Here is a 19,326-nt window from a genome sequence, read left to right on the forward strand (position 1 = left end):
ACAATAGCTGTGAAGAAGAACTATGGGTCATTGGTTTGTAACTCCTAGATAGGAGCACAGGCCCTGCTGTGTAGTCAGAATTGAGAAGTGCTTCCTAAGGGAACGAGCCCACTAGATGCCCTAGAGACAGGCCAGGCTCAAGATGGCTGGATGATGAATAGAAGCCCAGAGAGGGGACTCACTCATGGTCACCCAGTGCTGCCTGCAATGCCCAGGTGTGCCTTAGCTGTGGTGCCAGCAGAGCTGCCAGGGTCAGAGCCTGGGCCCTGACAGCTCTAACTCACCGGGCTCAGCTTCCTCTCCTCAATAGACTAACGAAGCAGACAAGAGGACAGGCACAGGGCAGAGAACCCAGAAGAGGCACACAGTCGAGTGTCCTCCAGCCTGGTCTGTATGTGGGGTCCTGACGTAAAATCTAGCTTTAAATGGAAGGCAAGAGCTATGGATAACTAAGCAGCCTTGTCTCAGCTCCAGTCCTCATAAGAGGTGGCCTGGCAACTATCAGAGCCGTGTGACATCTCTCCTGGCTGGCACTGGCCTTCTTTGTCTCCCACATGAAATTCCTGTTTCTTAGGGTCTATTGTTTCAACAGTCTAAAAGCCAAATGAAGGGGCACACGTGTCTCCTTAGAGAACCTCTGTGTGGTCTTGCCTCTGGAATTCATTGATTGATTGGTTGGTTGGTTGATTGATTTTGCTAACTTGGATGTTGCCCTTCAGAGTCCACCCAGGGCTTTTTTAAGTAGACTTTTCAGAGAAACTTTCCTAAGCTGTCTTGTCCTTCCCGGCTCCTAGCTGGGAGAGGTGAGATCTGGGGTGGTTCTGTCAGCTGAAGTGTCCTGTTCCCGTAGGGGAACTGCACATCCTACGAGGGGCTCAGCGATGCCAAGGACTACGCACACGTTCGCTCGGCCATGAAGATCCTCCACTTCTCAGACTCTGAGAACTGGGACATCAGCAAGCTGTTGGCAGCCATCCTCCACCTGGGGAATGTGGGGTTTATGGGTAATGTTGTTCTTGTCTTGCTAACACCCCTGGGGAGAAAAGGGGAGGGATAGGACAGCAGGGGGGAGACGTTTCTGGGTCTTTGTGCCAGAAGGACCATGCCATTTAACCCAGTCTTGGAAAAATACATCCTAAAAATATGGCTATGGTTTTGCAGTCCTCACAGGTCTGAGGAGAAGACGTGAAAGCATGGGTCCCTACAGGGAAAGAAACAGGCCCTGGGCCAAGCAGACAGCTCTCAGTGAGGCTGCTGACATGCAAGCATGGGACCTGAGTTTGGATCCTCCAGACCCATGTAAAAAGCCAGGCATGGTGGCACGTGCCTGCAATCCCAGTGGTAGGGAGGCAGAGGCAGGAAGGTCCTGGACCTCACTGACAGGCCAGTCTAGCTGAGACAGTGAGCTCTAGTACAGGGAGAGATTCTGTCTCGAAAAATAAAATGAAAAATGGTTAAGGAAGACCTCCAGCATCAACCTCCAGCCTCCACAGGCGCACACATACCCACACAAAAGATCATTTAAAAGAGTCAGGTCAGTCACTCCATGGTTAGCGGGGACCCCAGAGAGTTACCCACTTATGGCCAGGGTGAACTAAAGTATATGATGTCACTTGTGAACCCACACAACCAATCTGTAAGAAGTCAAAGCGCTAGGAGGGTTAAAAGATACTGGCCCATGGCTTCCTGAGACACTGGCCATGATTAACAGTTCTCTCCAGAGGAAAATGCTGATAATCTAGGTCAGTAATAACTCTTTCTAATAGTTTTTCAGACACAAATCCAGCATGCAGCTGGAAACAAATAGGAAGGATGAAAAAGAAAGGCAGGCATGGCATGTGGACGCGGACACAGTGGTGGGAAGATTGCCTGGCTCGGACCAGATAGAGAGCTCATGCCAACATGAGATTTAGACACAGTAAAACTCAGGCCTGGGGTTTGAGTTTTAATCATACCCCATATGTTTGTCACACAAGCTTGAGGGATTGAGTTTGGATCTCTGGAACCCACACAAAAGTCTTGGATCCCAGTGGTGGGGAGGCTGAGACAGGAGGATTCCCAAGGCTCACTAACCAGTCAGTTTAGCTAAACTGGGTGAGCACTAGGTTCAGTGAAACCCTATCTCAAAAACATAGGGTGGAATTTGTGTGTGTTTGTAACACTAGTGACGGTGAGAGGGTGGTGGCCATGACAGGCAGGTCCCTAAAGCTCACTGGCCAGCCAGTCAAATCAAACCACCAACCCTGGATTCAGTGGTAGACACCATCCCAAAAAATATAAGATGTCCAGCAATACTAAAGATACCCAACATTGATGTCTGGCCTTCTTACTTACATATGTGCATGTGTAAATGCACCCATATCCAGACATTAATGCATGCACACTACATGTGTTAATGATGTACACATACGTATACACTACACACATGTGCACGCACCACACAAACACAAAATATAAGGTGGAAAATGATCAAGGAAGCCACTTGTTGACTTCTGGTCATACACATGTGCACACACATGGACAGGTACATACACACAGACACACACACACACCACTCTCTGAGTTTTATGAAACTTAGAGAGTTTTAAGAAATGGTTTTATGAAACCACTTCTTTGCTTTTTAATTACCTTTTTATTGCCTACATTATGTGCCTATATGACACTTAGGAGGTGTGTGTGGTGCTGTGTGATGCTTGGTAGTGAACCCAGAATTCTTATGCACAGTAGGCAGGCACTCTACCATGATGCCACACCCTCAGTTCTCATAGCTTTTAAAGTCCCTGCTAGGCAGCCATTCCTTCAAAGAGGAGGGACTGAAAGCAGAGATGTAGCAAGAGACTGTCGCTTCCAGATGGTTCCCCATCACTACATCACCTGACTTCACAAATACATACATGCCTGGGCTACTAAAGACAGTACTGCGAAGCCACGGAAGCTGGTTTCTTCCCTCATAATAGACCCCAGTCAGGCTCCCAAGTGCCAGTGTCTTCTCAGACTCCCCGCATTGTCCCAGGGTGCTGACCAGCCAGAAAAAGGGAACCATAGCCTGTATCACGGGTTCAGCTAAGTTGCTAATGACTGGTGGTCAGTGGGGACATTCAGCCTCCCAGGAGAGGTTCCGAGAGAGGTGGTTTACTCCCGAGTACAGTGCTTGCTAAGGTGGAGACACAGCCTGCCTGGGCCCTCTTTGCATCACATCAGAGTCCTCTCTCAAGACGACTGCTTCTCTCCGCAGCTGCTGTCTTCGAGAACCTGGATTCCTCTGATTTGATGGAAACTCCAGCCTTCTCCTTTGCGATGAACTTGCTAGAGGTATTGGATCATCACATCCACTAGTTCAGAGTCTTGTGAGAAACCTTGGGGGCTTCGGCTGTCAGAGTCCAAAACCTAATTCTCATAGCCCTGTCCAGTTCCCCATGTGTGTTTTCCACACTCTCCCAGGTTCTCAGCCCATCTGCATACAGTGGACTCCTGGGGGTAAGCACCAGGGTGGGGACAGGATGAGCGACCCGTGTACTTCAGTGGACATGTCTTCCTCCTGTGTTCTGTACCCTCCCTACCTTCCAGTGGTTCTATACTCCACATCTTTACTTCTCACCTGCTCACTCACTATGGGTTTCTCTTGGGCTTCAAGCCCCATACCCATCAGAGTGTGCATTTTGTCTTATTCCACATCATTTGTGCATTTTTTCTGGTCCAAGTTAGTCTGGCTCAGCACAGAAAGTCCCAGAAAGCGAAAGAAAGCCTCACAAACCAGTCACCTCCCAAAGTCCCCCTTCCAAACATCACTGACACATAAATTTGGGGGTCATATGTCCAACTCAGGGGCGCACATTCAAACTATATCAGGTGCTTCAAAACTTGGCTCATGCCATCTTTGTCTTCTCTGCATGGTGAGGAGGGCTCGCTCCCCTCCAACCTTCCTTTGGTCTTTTTCCCAGGCCCAGGAGACCAGCATGTTCAGGTTCACCAACAGGCAGTCTTCCACAAACATTGCAAAGGCACACATGAGACCAAGGCTGTGACCTCCCCCCCACGGCCCTGGTTTGGGTCCAAAACATTACCCACCATCAAGGGGTCTTTGGTCACAAGAGGGACTAGGAACAGGTGTGAGTTCCAAGTCAGGCTCTGCTGCGCAGGTAATGATGCAGCCCCGCAAGTAAATGATGCAGCCTGCTCCCTTCCCAGGTTCAGTTCCAGGCTCTCCGAGAATGCTTGATCAAACACACGATCCCCATCCGTGGAGAATACGTCTCCAGGCCCTTGAACATTGCACAGGCTGCAGACCGAAGAGACGCTTTTGTCAAGGTACAAAGCCACAGGGCAGGGCAGGACAGAGATGGATGGGCGGGTCCCAGCTTTGAGGGTAACATCCCTTGGGAGGCCAGTGTCAGCAATCTGCATGCAGCCTTTCTGGGTAATGGCCTCTTCCTTTGCCTCAGAGAGCAAAGCTTCACCCCATGTCTCCCTAGGGCATCTACGGGCACCTCTTCCTGTGGATTGTCAAGAAGATCAATGCTACAATCTTCACACCACCAGGCGAGGATCCCCGAAGTGTGCGGAGGGCCATTGGTCTCCTGGACATATTTGGCTTTGAAAACTTTCAGAAAAATAGGTATAAAGACCTTAGCCTCCATTATTTCTGAAAATAGAACATGAAGGGCAAGGAGGACAGCTCAGCCAGCAAATGCTTGCCATGCGGGCTTGAGTCTCCTTCAGAGCTCATGGGGAAAGCTGGGCATAGTGGCTGCACATGCGTGTAATGCCAGTGCTGGGAAGGTAAAGACAGAAGGACTCATGTGGCCTGCAGCCTAGCCAGGCTATCTGAACTGGTAGACAACCAGTCTCTAAAAGCTAGGTTGGATGGCATCGAGGACCAATATCTGAGGTGGATTCCACACACACACACACATATATGCACACTTGCACAATGCACCCATGCACACCACACACATGCACAATGCATCCATACACACACACACACACACACACACACACAGACACACAGACACACACACATGATGAGCAGTGATTCTGACCAAGCTTGAGGGTATCTGTCCCTCTTCCCCGACCTTACCCTGCCCACTAGGCTGAGAGCAAGGACTTCACACTCCCAGCTTATAATGCCAGGGTGTCTGCAGGCAAGTCTGGGCCTTCCTGCAAATACAGCCTGCATACATCTTAACATCCCACTGCCCAAAGAAGTCTGTGTAACTAAAAGCCGTCCCCAAGAGTCAGCGTACCCCAGCATTGCTCACCCCGTGAACCACTTCCCGATCTATGTTGACTTCGCACATGGGGTCAGGGTGGTAGCAGAAGTCAGTAGTCTTGACTCATCTAGGAGTTCTTGTGGATCATCTCTGGCCTTTGAGTTTGGAAATGAGTAAACTCAGGCTGAACATCTCTGATCCAGTGTCCCAGGATAGCTGGAAGCAGGTGTGGGCATTGTCACCAGATGCCACTGTGGTGAGGGTTGGGCAAGGAAACTAGGTGGGCAAGAGAAGCAAATGTGGGCAGGTGATACCAAAGGTGGAGTCAAGGGCAGCAGGCAGCCAGCAAGGAAGTGAAGGTAGGGGTGCTCTTCCAGAGCTTTTAAGGTCAGAGTCCAGGCCCTGATAGTTCCCTGGAGTCAGAGAATAGGAAGCATGTACTTAGAGGTTCTGGGTGCATACAGCACAGCCGCCTCATGGGATAAAGATGCCTCATGACTCCAGGGCTTCCCAGGCTGCAGTGGTACCCAGCTGACCCTGCTCCACACTAAGATAATGGTGGTGGCGATTCCACAGCTTTGAACAACTCTGCATCAACTTCGCCAATGAGCATCTCCAGCAATTCTTTGTGAAGCACGTGTTCACAATGGAGCAGGAGGAGTACCTTTCTGAGAACATTACCTGGGACTACATCCGCTACACGGACAACCAGCCCATCCTAGACCTGCTGGCCGTCAAGCCCATGAGTGTCATCTCCCTCCTAGATGAGGAGAGCCGCTTCCCACAGGTATGTGTCTGTATCTCCCTCAGAGTAGATCCAGGGTCTCTTTTCTGATGTCAAGAAACTCTATGGTGCTGAGTGTGGAGGGTATACTCGTGCCCAGGTGGTCACCGCCACTGCCTAACAAGTTCCAGTACAGCACACCTCCTGCAGGAAGGCTTCCCAGACTGCTAAGGACCTGGATGGTTGTCCAGTGGCTAGAGTAGGAGAGTTGGCAAAGGAATAGCCCCTAGTCTTTGTTCCTGAGTTCACTACCACAAGTCACCAGCCAATGTGAGCTGTAAGTCATCCTAAACCCAGCTTGCTTTTCCTCCTGTGGGTTGGCCTCCTGACCTCCTCATGACTCTGGGGCCTCAGCCCTTAGAACATCTGGGTTCTTCCAGGGGACAGACGTCACGATGCTGCAGAAACTGAACAGTGTCCATGCCAACAACAAGTCCTTCCTAAGACCAAAGAACATCCATGACACCCGATTTGGAATTGTGCACTTTGCGGGTGAAGTATACTACCAGGCAGAAGGTGAGCTCAGCTCTGTGTATGACCCACCTGGGCTCATACAGTCCAGGATCCCAGCCAGGGGATGGTTCCGCCCACTGTGGGGAGATCTATCTGCCTCAACTAAGGCAATCAAGATGATCCCTCGCAGGCAGACCCAGAGGCCTGTCTACTAGGTTGTCTCTAGAGTTTGTCAAATTGACAAGACACTAACCATTGCAGGTGTCATCTACTCCCTCCATGACTGGTTTCTTTCACTTACTCTAAGGTTTTTGAGGGTTGTCTGTGTTAATGTAGGTGTGAGGGATCAGCCCCAAGTGCTCACGCTTGCACACTAGCGCTTCCAATGACATCACTCCCCAGCCATTGTTTCTTTCCATTGCAGAAGAATCGTCTATGTTACTGGCCTTTATTTTGTTTCTCTCTTCAACTGATGATATTTGAGTAATTTCCACTATACATCTATTTTATATAGCACAGCTGCGAACATCCAGTGCAGGGTTTTGTGTGCACCTAGATCTCCGTTCTCGCAGCATATACCCAGCAGTGGATTGCTAGGTCATGTGTAGACTTTGAGCACCCACAAAACTCTTTCCAAAGTAGTTGTGCTGTTTTACATTTTTCATAGGTATGTAGGGGAGTGCCTACTTCTCCCCATGCTTTTGAATTTGTGTTATCAGAGCATGGCTTGCAGGAGTCTGTCCTCTCCTTCCACAATGTGTGTTCTAGGGACCAAACTCAGGTCATCAGACTTGGCAGCAAGTGCCTATATCTCAGTGCCTTGAGTCTTGTTTTTGTTTGTTTGTTTGTTTGCTTGCTTGGTTGTTTGCTTTTTAGATAGGAGCACGATGCATAGCTCATCCTGCACCTCCAACATATCTGGCATTACATGTGTGAACCGCCGTGCCTGGCTTCATATCACTTTCTTAATGGTGCCAAAGGTTTGATTTTAAAGAAGTCTGGTTTATCTCTTGTCCTTTTGTCGCTTGTGTCATAGCTTAGACTCCACTGTAAAGTCTAGTGTCATGAGACTTTCGTTCTCATTGCTTTTCTTTAGGGACAGGGTCTCCCTATGCAGCCCTGCCTGCCCAGGAACTTACTGCGTAGCCAGGCTGGCCTCTACAGCCCTGCCTTCTGAGTATTAGAATTACTCCATGAGTCGCTTCTCCTGGCTTTCTCCTACGTGTTCTTTGATTGTTGCGTATTTCTGGTTTGTTTTATAAAGCAGACTCTTCTGTAGCTCAGGCTGCCTTAAACTCACTGTGTGGCTGAAAACCACCTTGAACTCCTGATCCTCCTACCTACCAGTTTTTGTGGTGCTGGGAATCGAACCTAGAGAATCATGCATGCTAGGCAAGCACTCTACTAGCTGAGCCAGATCCCCAGCTCCTCTCATACGTAGTCTTACAAGAGGTTTAGATTTTACTTTTAGACATTGGTTCCATGGGTTAACTTCCTGCTGTAGTCAGGTAGAGAAAGAAAGGTCAGCGAAGTCAGTCTGTTGTGCTTAGAAGAAGGGGAAGGTGGCCAGTGTGCTCTCGTGGTCAGGAAAGCAGAGTAGGCAAGCATCATCCGTAGAAGTTTCTAAGTAGAGATGTGAATCTAGGAGCAATCTTTGCGTGCTCTTCCTGTAGGGAGACAGAGAGAGGCTGATAACATGCCGAGACGAAGCAGGGTGCTGGAGGTGGGGGAGTTCTGTTGGAAAACTGGCAAGGTGGGGCTCCTTCACAGTCCCTGACACCGCGGTTTAAGCTCTTGAGAAAGAGAGAGTTCCTGTATTAGTCACTGTTCTCTAGAGGAACAGAGCTAATGGATATATTAAAAGGGCACTTATCAGAGGAGTTTACAGACTCTGGTCCAACAATGGCTGTCTCCTGACAGGAAGGCCAAGGATCCGGTCATTGTTCAGTCCATGAGACCGGCTGTCCCAGTTGGTCTTTGGTCTCCGTTGTAATCCTGAAGAAATAGGTTTCAATACCAGCAAAGGATTGGGCACAGGACAACTGAATTTGCCACAGAGAGTGAGGGCAAGCAGGCAAATAGCAAAGCTTCCTTCTTCTGTGTCCTTTTATATAAGCTGCCACTAGAAGGTGTAGCCAACATGGGTCTTCTGACCTCAAATGATACAGATTTAGGGCAGGTAGTCCCATGTCACGTGATCCAATTAAGCAAAATCCCTCACAGGTATGCCCAGCTGCTTGGGTTTTAATTGATTCCAGATGTAGTCAAATTGACAACCAGTACTAGCAATCATAGTCCCAGAACCCAAAGAGGACACAGAGCCCATCCCCCAGCACCCCTAAGTATTCAAGAGTGAGGGTTTTTGTTTGTTTTGCTTTGTTTTGAAGTGACTGAAACTTACAAGTGAAGGGACCAGAGTTGGCACAGGACACATCAAGACCAAGTTCTCAGCACAAAGGAGATTTATTTGCTCTAGAGGGACAAAGGGTAGGGAATTAGAGCCAAGAAAGAGGGTAGTAAAGGGGCAAGGGAGAAGGGGAAGGGATGTTTGCCCCAGAGGGACAAAGGACTGCCTCTGGATAGAGAGGAAATGTATGTGGCCTACAGGCAAATGACTGTTTATATAGAGAAGGGGTAAACCCTGTGTTAGGATGAGGTGTTTAATGTTGACTGGACAGGTTAATTAGATGAGCTAAAATGGGACTTTTGATTGCTGGACTTCAATACTTCCATAGCTGAACCTTGGTAGTCAGCTTCGGGGGGAGGGGGAAGGGGCCAAATAAGGGAATGGACCTTGGTGGCTAGCTTTAGTAGTGTAATCTAGCAGTTTAGCAAAGGAGAGAGAAGGAGAGAGAAGGGCAAAAGGCAAAAAACATCCTTCAAAGAGGATGCTAAGATTCAGGAAACTTTTTTCTCCAAGCACAAGAACCTAATTCAGAATACCCAGAATCCATGAAAACCATACACTTCTGTGATCAGACACATCTCCCATCCATAGTAGTCTTAGCACTGCTGTGCTGAAATGGGACACAGAGACAGGGGGATCCCTGGAAGCTCAAGGGCCAACAGCCTTGTGTATACAGTGTGAATAGCAAGAGATTTAGCTTCAAACAAGACAGAAGGGGAGTCCTGTGATCTCCACACAGGCACCATGGCGTGCTCATGTCCATACTCTCTCTCTCTCTCTCTCTCTCTCTCTCTCTCTCTCTCTCTCTCTCTCTCTCTCTCTCTTTCTCTCTCTCTCTCTCTCTCTCTCTCTCACACACACACACACACACCTCACACACATTTTAAAAAGCAAAAGCAGGGCTGGGTATTTAGCTCCAAATCTTGCCTAGCTGGCATTAAGCCCCACCATTTGCTCCCCAGCACCATGTAAACAGGCACAGTGGCACATGCCTGGAATCCCAGCAGTCAGGTCATGAAAGCAGGAGGGCTAGACATTCAAGATCATCCTCAGCTACAAAGCAAGTCTGAAGCCAGCCTGGGCTATATGCCACCTAGTCTCAAAAGACATAAAGCAATAAACACAAATGCTGAAGTGTATTGCTTTCCTTTGGGCTGCCGTGTTATACCCATGACCTCATATGATTCATGGCTCATAGGCAACCACCTCTCCCTGTGACCTCACGTGGTTCTCTCTCAGAGTTTAATGACACTGGCCATACTGGGTCAAGGTCTACCCTCATAACCTGATTTTACCCTCATCATTTCACCTCAGTCAGTAGTGCTTTCTGTGCAAGCATGATGACTGGGTGCAATCCATGACAAGAAAAGTCATGACAAGAAAAAAGAAAAAATCTGGACACAGTATGCTGCCTGTAACCCCAGCACTGGGGAGACAGACCCCTGGGCTCTCTGGAGAGCAGCTTAGCCTATTTGATGAATTCCAGGCTAATGAGGGACTCTGGCTTTAAAAAACTGTGAACAACTGACCTCCACATACATGCTCTCTGACATGTATGTGTATACATGGTACATATGGGTACCAAACCGACACAAACACGCACATTTGCATGCAGACAAAGCCTTCTCTTCAAACAGGTGGTCCATACTGAGTCCAGAAGTACTGGAAGCAAGGACAGATACAGTTCAGCCCAGAACACTATCCTCCCCCGTTTCTGAATGCTAAGTGTTCCCTTTGGGAAAACGCCAACCTTTGCAGAATGCCCAAGACCTCAGAAGCAGAATAATTGTATTCATTTAGACCACAGTAGTGAACGGGAATGGGATACAGGGATCTGAGAGTTCAGAGGTCAGAAGGGACGGTGCTGGTGGAGACAGAAGTTCTGAGTGGAAGATAGACAGTGCTTCGGGGGAACATTCTAGAGTCCCCGAGGCATTCTCACCTTACTCAAGGGATGGGAGAGATGGCTCTATTGGTCTGAAGGGTAGCCCTGCTCTCTGCACAGGCTTTCTGGAGAAGAACCGAGATGTGCTAAGCATAGACATTCTCAACCTGGTTCAGTCCTCCAAAAACAAGTTCCTGAAGGAGATATTCAACCTGGAGTCATCACAAACAAAGATGGGCCATGGCACTATTCGCCAGTTGAAGGCAGGAAACCAGTTCTTCAAGGTGAGCTACTACCTGCCACCCTCACTCCAAGGCACTGTCCCAGACAGATAGGACCAGGGAGAGCCTTTATTCACTAGGAGTCCCTTGCGTGCGACATCCCCAGCATACAACATCCCCAGTGTGCAGCATCCCAGAGTGCAGCATCCTCAGTGTGTAGCATCCCAGCGTGCATCATTCCAGCATGTGACATCCCCAGTGTGCAGCATCCCCAGAGTGCAGCATCCCCAGTGTGCATCTGGTACCCAACGTGGCTTGTGCTGAAGTGAAGGAGAGAAGAGGAGAGAAGAAGGGAACAAAGGAAAGAGAGAGAGAAGGAAGGAGGGAAAGGAGAGGAAGGAAAAGGAAAGAGGGAAGGAGAGAAATACAGAGGGAAGGAGGAAGAGAGGGAATTGAGCGGGAGGGATGGCTCAACAGTTACGAGCACTGGCTGTTCTTTCGGAGGACCTGGGTTTAATTGCCAGCAGCCACATGGCAGCTCACTGTCTGTAACTCCAGTTCCAGAGGATCCGATACCCTCACACAGACATGTATGCAGGAAAAAAGAAAGGGAATAAATGAAGAAGAGGAAAGAAAGGAAAGAAGACAGGACAGAAGGAGAGAAGGAAGTGGAAAAGAAAGGGAAAGAAGGCATGGGAAGGGACAATGGAAGAAATGTGTGCATTTGTCCTGGGTGACAGCCCTTGCTGTGGCATGGTCCCCAGTTCCCTGGGCATAACTTCCCTGCCCTTGTGACCCTTGCTTTCTCTTTGCAGCCGTCAGACTCCGTCAAGCGCCCACTCACCCTCGCAGGCCAGTTCAAGCAGTCCCTGGATCAGCTGATGAGAATCCTGACCAACTGCCAGCCCTACTTCATCCGCTGCATCAAACCCAATGAGTACAAGAAGCCGCTGGTAACTAGGAGAGACTGGGGGTGTGCCCGAATGGGGTGCAGCACCGAGGGGCTGAGTTTGACGTCCAGGGCATGGCCAAAGTTGTAGCTGTCCACCGTCCCCGGGTCACAGCTCAGTGACCTGCACGGCTTCAGCTCACTCGCGCCCTAGCTTTTTAGCCCTCCCGTCATCTGCTGTGTATGCTTGGCCAGGCTCTGAGCCTCGTTTTTCTTATCTTCCATGAAGTCAGACTTACTCTTGTCTAGAGGCAGTTAGCAATGAAGCTGTGGTCACAAGAATGCCCACATGGCCCAAAGTATCTTTGGGAGGCAAAACTCTGCAGGTGGGTGATCAGCAGTGGCAAGCTCCAACAAGCAAGCACATCTAGTGGGAAGTCTAGAACTCCAGGGTGCCATGCTGTGCTCTTGTTGGTCAGAGCTTGGCCTCACATTCTTACACGGGTGACTCATCCATGTGGTAGGGACAAGGTGGACTCCATGATTCCCTGACTTAAAGAACCTGCTCCCCAAAAGGCTGCAAGCACAGGGACTCCCCAAACCAGGAAATAGGATATGCAAAGATAAAATAACTAAAAACTGTGTCATAGGGGAATAATATGATATTTGTGTATACATGTTAGCATATGTATGCATGTGTGTATTGGGGGTGCACATATGTGTGATGGAGGATAGCGTTTGATATTTGGTATCTTTTTCATTGCTCTCCAAGTTACATAGTTTTTAAATTATTTTATTTTATAGGTGTAGATATTTGGCCTGGATGTATACAAGCACCATGCATGTGCCTGGTGCCCATCGAGGCCAGAGTGGAACTAGAACTGGAGCTCCCCTAGAACTGGAGTTATGGACAGTGTGAGCCATAATATGGGTGCTGGAATGTGAACCCAGGTCTTCTAGAAGAGCAGTCAGTGTTCTTAACTAGTGAGCAATCTCTCCAAGAACTACCCCCTTTTAAAAAAAAGTATGTGTATACATGTGTGTCTACGTAGGCACATGTGCACGTGAGTGCAATTGCTTATGGAGGCCAAACAAGAGCACCAGAGTCCCTGTAGCTGGAATTGCAGGTCATTGTGAGCCTCCTGGACATGAACACTGGAACTAAACTTAGGTCTTAGCAGGAACATATGTGTCTTATTTGCTGAGCCATCTCTCCGGCCCCTCCACTGTATTTGTTGAGACAGGTGTCTCAATGAACCCGGAGCTTGCGGATTTAGCTAAACCAGCTAACCCTCCTGGCCCCTGCTTACCTCCTCCTCCCTTCACTTGTATTGTTGGAACATGCCTAGGTTTGGTGATGGTGGTGAGGTGGCATTTAATGTGGGCTCAGTGGCTCAAAAGGCAGGTTGTCATACTTCCCTAGAAAGTATCTTACCAGCTGAGCCATCTCCAGCCCCAAAAGAAAATTACATTTGGGCTAACAAGTGGCTCAATGGGTACAGGAACTTGCTGCCAAGCCAGATGTCTGGAGTTTGGTGCCAGGACCCACATGACAGAAGTAGAGAACCAGCTTCCGCAAGTTGTCCTCTCACCTCCACATACACGCTCTGTCACACATGCACCTTGACACACGTGACACTCATGTACACACACAATAAATAAGTGTAATGTAAGTCTAATGAATAAATAGTACATTAAAATTAAATACCTTTTAAATAGAACACAATTGTATGTATCGAGGCTGTTTTATAAAAGCTAGTTGTCTTAGGGTTTCTACTGCTGTGATGAGACACCGTGACCACGGCAACTCTGATAAAAGAAAACATGTCATTGTGGTGGCTTACAGGTCAAAGATCAGTCCATTGCCATCATGGTGGGGCGTGGCAGTGGGCAGGCCGACATGGTACTGGAGAGGGAGTTGAGAGTCCTACATCTTGCACCGGCAATAGGAAGTGGTCTGAAACACTGGGTGGTATCTTGAACATAGGAGACCTCAAAGCTCACTCCCACAGTGACATACTTCCTCCAGCAAGGCCACACCTCCCAATAATGTCACTCCCTATGAGCTTATGGGGGCCAATTATACTAGGATAGACAACTGCTAGGGGAAGAGACCTAGTCAGTCATTCTCATCCACTTAGACCATGGAACCCAATATGGACAAGTTCAACAGAACCACCATATACGGGCTGCCCATGCATGCTTCAGCATTGCCAGGCATACATTTCATTTTTCATTTCAGACAGTTGCTATAGACAACAGCTACTCCTTGTTTTGTTTTGTTTTTTTTTTTTTTTGAGACAGTTTCTTTGTGCAGCCTCATAGGTGTTCTGAGACTAGCTCTGTAGATCAGGCTGAACTTGAACTCACAGACATCCGCCTGCCTCTGCCTCCCAAGTGCTGGGATTAAAGGTGTGCACCACCACCAGCAGCATAGGCAACTCTTCTTTTTCCTGCTGGCAAAGAGGTCCTGCAGGTAGGCTGAGGCTCCCATTCTCTGGTGCCTCTGACCAGAATTCATCTCAGTGGCAGTGGCTGCCTGCTGTGAGTTGTCAGGAGAGGCCCAGGCCGAGGAGCAGACAGGCCCAGCCACTGAAGAGTACGGCCCCGCCCTTCAGGCATCTCATCTTTGAGCCAGCACCAATCATGCCTGTCACGTACGCTGTTGTGGAGATTTAAATAGAAACTACAGGCTCTCAGGACACACTCAGTTAGTAACAACTGGCTGTTCACCCAGGGCTAACCACGGTGACTTTCGCCAACCTCCCATGGGCTAATCTATTTAAAGGGAGTCATCTCCCCTAAAACTTCAGGTTGAGAGTACCCTCTGGAGTCCTGGAGATGAGGGAAGCTAAACGCCACACCGGATTCCTGTCAGTCACGCTGACCCCCGACATTAGCTCCCTCTCCCTCCATCCAGATGAGGAAGAGAGGACAAGACTGAACCAAAAGAGCCTCTGCCTCTAAGTAGATTCACTCTCCCTTCCACTGAGGAGGCGAGGCACGATGCTGCCTTTCTCAGGGCGGCCTCCAGGTTGCTGAATAGATAGAGACTTTGCATTTCTAAGGGAGGGCATATGCAAATGACTCCTCCCGTGGGTGTGTGATGTAGGTAGAGGTCAAAGGACAACTTCTGGTGCTGTCCATCAGACACTTAGATAGAGTTTCTACTGCTGTGATGAAACTCCATGACCAAAAGCAACTGGAGGAGAAAAGGGCCTTTGGAGGATGACTGGACAGATCCCTCGGAAAGCTGACCCCCCACCTCTGGCAGTAGCGACAGTCAGTGGTTTGGGAGGGTGGGGTCCTTGGCTCCTCAGCCCAGCCTTCTCTGCCCACAGCTGTTTGACCGAGAGCTGTGCATTCAGCAGCTGCGCTATTCCGGCATGATGGAGACGGTGCAAATCCGCAAGTCGGGTTTTCCCATCCGCTACACTTTTGAAGAGTTCTCCCAGAGGTTCCACATGCTGCTGTCCAGCCCTGAGCGCAAGCAGGTGTGTGTCTCCGAGCTGGTAGAACCTTGTGCCTCCCACTGAGTCCTCGCCACCTTCCTGATCTCCTGGACCTCCCTGGAGGGCCAACCCCAGCTGTCCTTCCTGTGGTCCCCTACTCTATCTTCGCAGGCAACGTGCCTGGCTCATAGGCTTCTGGTTGATGCTGGTGGCTGTGTGTATTCCTTTTAGATGTCTGTGGGTTTACTCTGCTCTCCTGAGACCACCAGGTCCAGTATCCGAGGGGTGGCTAGGAAGATCTGTGGGATAGAATGTTCTGCCATTCTTCTGCAGCCTGCGGCCATCCTAACATCTGGATTGGTCTGAGGCTAAGGGTTCTCCAGCTACGTGGAGGCCCCAGGCCCCCCAAGTATCCTATATGTCCCTCATTCCCTTAACCTGGAGTGTAGGCAAACGCCTGAGTATAGTCAGACAGCCCTTGCTGGGAAGCCTGCATGACCCTGGAGGAGACCCTCACCCCTCTCCAGAGTCCCTGACCACCCCTGGTTTTTCTCAACAGTTTCAAGACAAACACCGCCAAATGACCTTGCGCATTGCTGACCTGTGCCTGGGGACAGACAAAGACTGGAAAGTGGGAAAGACCAAAATCTTCCTGAAGGTGAGACTCCATGGCCTCCTGGAAACCATAGGGAGGGGAGGGAGTATTCCACCCTGCCTGCCCTGTCCCCAGCTGGGCTATGGGTTCTTCTAGCCATTGTTTCACACATTGTTGGTCCCATAATGGGGATCTGGAATCTAGACAGGAAGGACGTAGTAGAGAGACAGGGTAACAGAGAGACAGTCCCAAGGGAACCGTCCAGGAAGGTGAAATAGCCACGAAAAGCCACACAGAGCAGCACAGGGTAAAGGTGGTAATAGTGTCACCCCTGGCTCCCTGCGTTCATGCCCAAGATCTGGTCCAGGTCTATGTCTTTAAGCTCACCAGGGCACATGAGAGACTCAATCCTCCTGATGCTAAATAGAAGAAGGAGATGGGGAGGGAGAATGAGGTGGGAAGGAGGATGAGAAACAGGGAGGGAGGGAGGGGGAAGGGAGAACGGTTGAGCCACCAATATCTCTCCACCAGCCACAGAACCACTGCTCTCTGTAAAGTAAAGACAATCCCTGCCTTCCTGGGGCTACCATGGCAGGCCTGTGCTTCCCATATCAGGCCTGGGAATTAGGAGGGGTGAGAGGCAGGAAAGGACAACCCCCAATCGATAAGAACATCATCTCATGCTGGCTCCCGTGATCTCTTCTCATGGGCGTTGGGAACTATTTTCACACAAAAATAAGCTCAGGTGTGCTATATAGTCCAATGCAAATTGTGAGTGACTTTGGGAAATGAAGACTGATAGATTGAAAGTGTAAAACAAGACGTTAAAGTAAGTTTGGTGCTAGGGTGAGCTGTAGCTGCAGCTTCATTCTGATCCATATCAGGGTCCTTCCTTTGCCGGTCCTTGTAGGAGAGTCTGGGACATAACTGACCCTGGAGACCAAGACTTGACCAAGCAGAGGTAGAGGGGCGAGGGAGGGGTACCAACATGATGTGATCTCACCCACCCTCAGGATCATCAGGACACAATGCTGGAGATTCAGAGGAGCCAGGCCCTGGACGGAGCAGCGACCTGCATCCAGAGAGTCCTTCGGGGACACAAATACAGGTGCCTGTCCCATAAACCATCCCAAGTTTGACTTGATCTGGGCACGAAGTATTCTACAGCTATTTGGAGATCCCAGGCCCACCAAGTAACCTATGTGCACCTCACCCCCTTAACCTGGAGGGCAGGCAAGCACATGTGTCCCTCGGGCAAGCCTGGGAGACTGAGGCACAAAATCTCCTCAGTTCAGACAGTCAGTCAATATACATCTTGCACACACACAGACGCGCGCGCGCACACACACACAGGTACAAGTGCAGGTTCTCAAGTTTACAAGGCAAGCACTTTGTTGATGAAGCTATCTCTGCCAGTAAAGTGATCTCTTCCTTCCTAACTTCTCGGTCTTAGCTCCTTTATCATAATCCCTTTGGTCCCTGCGGCCCTGCTCACCTTCTTCAGCCCATTTCCTCTCTGTCCTGCAGATTGAAAAAAATCTTTTGTTCTACCTTCAAGCTTACTGATTCATCTCTGCTCTCTCCGTTCTGCTACTTGGTCCATCCACTAAGGGTTTGTTTTTAATTACAGTGGTGTGTGTGTGTGTGTGTGTGTGTGTGTGTGTGTGTGTATGCACAGGTATACACAATTAGAAGGCTGACTTTGTGTGCATGTGTATACATAGGTATATACAATTAGAGGGTTGACTGACTCATTCTGTGTCTGTGTGTCTGTCTCTATGCCTGTCTTTCTCTCCCTCTCTGTGTATACACTAGACAAAAGCAAACACTGATATAACTGTTCTATAGGGGACCCAGGAATAATCTATATTGAAGTTCTCTGTATGGTTTTTAATATGACTGGGATATACTATTCTAAACCTAAGAAACTCACCTGCAAAAGTATTAAAAGTGGCAAGAAAACACAATTGAGTATGAAATAAAAGGTCTATGTGGGCCAAGCTCACTTGAGAGGTCTTTGCTCTCTGTAACCCTGCTTCCAGATTCTGTCCCAGTCCTGGGCTGAGGGACTGGCAGGAATTTGAAGCTCCCTTCTCAGATGACTCTGGACTGTGTCAAATTGATAGATAAAGCATTCTAGGACACAATGTGAATGTCAGATGGGTGTGCCGTCTTCCCATTGGTTCAGCTTTAGAAGGTGGAGGTGGGATCTTCAGCCCAAACCGGCTGCTTAGCTAGTCATATCAGTGAGCTCTGGGTTTGCATGGGAGACTCAAGGAATGGAAAGGTAGAAGGACTGAGGATAATTTTATATCATCCTCAGGCCTCCACATACACAAGCATATACGCCTACACACATGCAAGAACACATGCGCACATACAACACACATACACATGAAAACAGAAAAAAAAAAGTGAAAAAGTGGCCATTGATTCTGTTCCTTCGTGTATCTTGGTGGAATATGAAGGGATGAGAAGGGATTTCTTGATTATTTTTTAAAAACTGGTTTATCATCATTCAAATGTAAGGAGAGTTTTTGTCTCGCTTTAGTTTTGTCTGTTTTACCTGAGGTTTTTTGCTTGTGATGCTGAGGGCTGAATCTAAGACCTTATACTAGACAAATGTTCTCTCGCTGAGCTATATCCTTAGCCCAGAGATGCGGGTTGTTATTAGTAAATCCCATGATTCTAACCTGCATGCACATCTTTAGGTCTTGCAAGGCATCCGAGTTTGCGCCATACAGTTCCCTTCCTCCATGATATTTTATTACCCACCTTCGTTTCCACACGGATCGCTGTGTTTCCACACCCCTCCAGGACCTAGGAGGAGAGTTATTTAGCATTTCTAATTTGCATTTTCTCTCCAGGAAGGAGTTCCTGAGGCAGAGACAGGCGGCTGTGACCCTCCAGGCAACATGGCGAGGCCACTGCCAAAGAAAGAATTTCGAGCTGGTGAGAGAGAGAGAGAGAGAGAGAGAGAGAGAGAGAGAGAGAGAGAGAGAGAGAGTGCCTGGGAAGATGGGCCTTCAGGGGAGGGGCAGCAGAAAACAGACCCATGAAAGACACATCATTCACGATTGTTTCTCTGAATTATAGCTCCAGGCAGGAAGCATTCCATTGCGAGTTGATATAGAATACAGATTTTTTTCTTTTCTTTGCATGATCTCCAGCCCTGTGTTGGGGGTGGGGATCGATGTTCCCCTCCAGAATTCTGGGCATCCCCCAGAGCTGGACTGTGTTGATGGCTTCTCTTCTCCCAACACGGAGTCAATAGACTAAGCAGCCGGATGGATCTTAATTTGCAAGCATTGCTTCCTCATTTTACTTCCCACCACAGGCCCCAGATAGAGACGTTGTTCTCTATGAATCAGAGAGGCTGTCACTGCACTCTCTTGGGCCTCACTTGACCCTTTGTTCCTGTCATGACTGT

General features: G+C 49.0%; 1 protein-coding gene across 1 annotated transcript in view; it reads left to right on the top strand.

Moving 5' to 3' along the window:
* The window catches only part of Myo7b (myosin VIIB), a 74,979-nt gene that overhangs the window by 27,124 nt on the left and 28,529 nt on the right, over positions 1-19,326 (top strand). The window contains exons 9-20 of the mRNA XM_075969063.1: positions 851-1,004; positions 3,236-3,312; positions 4,189-4,308; positions 4,473-4,615; positions 5,787-5,997; positions 6,375-6,510; positions 10,860-11,023; positions 11,776-11,913; positions 15,191-15,343; positions 15,861-15,959; positions 16,910-17,004; positions 18,764-18,848. Of these exons, the coding sequence (XP_075825178.1) occupies positions 851-1,004; positions 3,236-3,312; positions 4,189-4,308; positions 4,473-4,615; positions 5,787-5,997; positions 6,375-6,510; positions 10,860-11,023; positions 11,776-11,913; positions 15,191-15,343; positions 15,861-15,959; positions 16,910-17,004; positions 18,764-18,848 (1,575 nt within the window). The remainder of the gene's footprint in view (positions 1-850; positions 1,005-3,235; positions 3,313-4,188; positions 4,309-4,472; positions 4,616-5,786; positions 5,998-6,374; positions 6,511-10,859; positions 11,024-11,775; positions 11,914-15,190; positions 15,344-15,860; positions 15,960-16,909; positions 17,005-18,763; positions 18,849-19,326) is intronic.

Source organism: Microtus pennsylvanicus, chromosome 4 (assembly GCF_037038515.1).
Source record: "Microtus pennsylvanicus isolate mMicPen1 chromosome 4, mMicPen1.hap1, whole genome shotgun sequence".
NCBI lineage: Eukaryota > Metazoa > Chordata > Mammalia > Rodentia > Cricetidae > Microtus > Microtus pennsylvanicus.